The 2,428-nt window shown below is 37.7% G+C and overlaps 1 protein-coding gene across 1 annotated transcript; it reads left to right on the top strand.

Moving 5' to 3' along the window:
• Positions 1 to 614: 614 nt before the first annotated feature.
• Positions 615 to 2,428, top strand: LOC131163440 (uncharacterized). The gene is made up of 3 exons (XM_058120027.1): positions 615 to 631; positions 1,717 to 1,837; positions 1,901 to 2,428. The coding sequence occupies exons 1-3, from the start codon at positions 615 to 617 to the stop codon at positions 2,426 to 2,428; spliced, it is 666 nt and encodes a 221-aa protein (XP_057976010.1).

The following is a 2,428-nucleotide window of genomic DNA, read 5'->3' on the forward strand; positions in this document are numbered from 1 at the left end:
TTTTACGATTTTTGGTAAAAACGAGGATTTCAACGTATAATCTCCAAACTTTACAAAAATTATTTATTGTGTTTATACTATAGTAGGATAGGCTTGAATCCTTTGTTTATTCATATAAATGAGATTTACTTGATTTCTATCATTTAGTGGGTTTTTTTTATTTATTAAAATTGTGTGATATATTTTGAAATGGAAATGAATGAATTTTCTATACTATTGATATTGAATATGAGAACGAAGTTCCAAATTTGTTGTATTGAGAATGTGATAAAAGGAGGTCGGTGATACATCGAGCTGAATCAGTAAACAAAGAGGGGTAAATTGAGTGGAAAGACGCCGGTTTGAACCCAATGCTATTATTTGAATTTGTGAAAAATACTAGAATTGTGCAGGTTATCATATTTGTATAAATTGAATTTATGATACACGGAACCACAACTTGAGAGTCCCGGGAGGGTTGAAAAATACTTTCATTCCTGGGTTGAAATAAACCATTGTTATATGATACGGTGCGATATCGTAGCTAGAGGTACACGTGCAACCACACATACTAAAAGATGTGGGTACCAAGATGGTCGGCTAGCAGGGTGAAACCATTGGCTGATATTGGGCCAATGGAAGCAGTTGGATCGTAAGTAGGTACTCGGCAGTGTCTTCAGGAATAGGGCATTGGACAAGTATCAGTGCACAACCCGGGCCATGGGGTAAAACTGGTTATAGGGATATTTTGCTGTTGGTTATCTGATAAATCATTAAATAGTCAAAAGACGGATGTGGGAATTTTGTAATACGAATAATGATATACTTGATGCATTACTGTATTGAAAATATTTGATTTATATTTTAGATGTTGAAATAAAATATGCATATACGCAGTCATACACTGTTGTAACTCCTTTTTCCTTACTGAGAGGTGTCTCACCCTATCATACAACCTTTGTTTTTAGGTCCATCAGTGCGTTAGTCCTAATAGCTAAAAGGACTGGGAGATTGTTTTTGAACAGCTTACGTAAGCATTTGAATCTCGTAGTAAAACTTAGATGAAGTTCCTTTTTGGAGGATTGTAATAATGAGAATTATTATAAGTATGAATTTATGTAAATTATGGATGTATTAGTAAACTTTGGTATAAGTCTAGTAGAAATCCCAATGGATGTTTATGTTTTTCGGTGACATTTACATCATTATTATGTATGTTTTACACCTGTATGTCCTTATTTAGGGCGGGTTGTTTCCATATCTTGAATAGGTATAGGTATTATGTATGAATGAGTGGCACCTGGGTCCGTATAAAGGGCCAGGTCGTTACAGTTGGTATCAAAGCCCCGTTGCCAATTGGAAGTATGAATTGTTTCATGCTTCCTGGTTAGGGATATGTGCTAAACTAAGAAGTTGTTAGTTGTGATAGTCTAGAATATACCAAGTATAGGACAAGGATAAGAACTTGGATTTTGTTTTGTATATCTGGAGATGAAAATTCATTGATAGACTTCTGTGTTTTTCTGGATCAGTCGGAAGGTTCAGAAAATCATGACAATCCATTGACGATTTTGTTTCCTAGTAGAAGGGTGAAATTCGAGTTAGAATGAGGATGTCAAATTTATGGAGTATGTCACTGTTAAGAATGTGAACTTGGAGAGTTAACCTTATATTGTGATAGCAGTAGTTGATGGGTAGGTTATTACTTGTCTAATGGGTTCTCATAAATGTTTTCAGGATGGAATCTAGGGATATCACTGCCAATGTGGGTGGCAGCAGTAGTGAGGGTGCCGGCCTTGAGGCTGGTAACGACTCTACTAGCGTGTTACGTGACTTCGTACAGCAACTTATGGTTAAGGTAGTGCGTTCAAACAAGGGACAGGATCATCCTATGACTGAGTTGGGTTGCTCCATTGAGTAGTTCACCATATTGAAGCCCTCTACTTTTGTGGGCAGTACAGATCTAGTTTGTGCTGAGAATTGGATCCAGGAGATCAAGAAGATCTTAAGTGTGTTAAATTGCACTGAAAAGCAGAAGGTCACCTTTGCCACGTTCAAGTTGGCATGGGAGGCTGAGAGATGGTGGGGGTCTGTTAAGCAGATGGAAGAGCACCAACCGATACTGATAGCATTGATGTGGGCCCGATTCAAAGAACTCTTCTTTGAACTTTATTTTTTGGCCACAGTTAGAAAAGCAAAAATGGAGGAATTTATGAATCTAACGCAGGGATCATTGACAGTGCAACAGTACGCTGCCAAATTTCAAGAGTTGTCTCGATTTTCTCCATTCGTGATTCTTGATGAAGCGAAGAAGGCTTGGAAGTTTCAAAGGGGTCTGAGGAGTGAGATCCGTAAGCAGACGGTGATCTTGCAGTTGCAAGATTTTTCTACGTTAGTTGATAATGCCACGGTAGCAGAGGAGTGTTTATTAGAGGATGTAGAGGTTTAG

Source organism: Malania oleifera, chromosome 9 (genome assembly GCF_029873635.1).
Source record: "Malania oleifera isolate guangnan ecotype guangnan chromosome 9, ASM2987363v1, whole genome shotgun sequence".
NCBI classification, from domain to species: Eukaryota; Viridiplantae; Streptophyta; class Magnoliopsida; order Santalales; family Ximeniaceae; genus Malania; species Malania oleifera.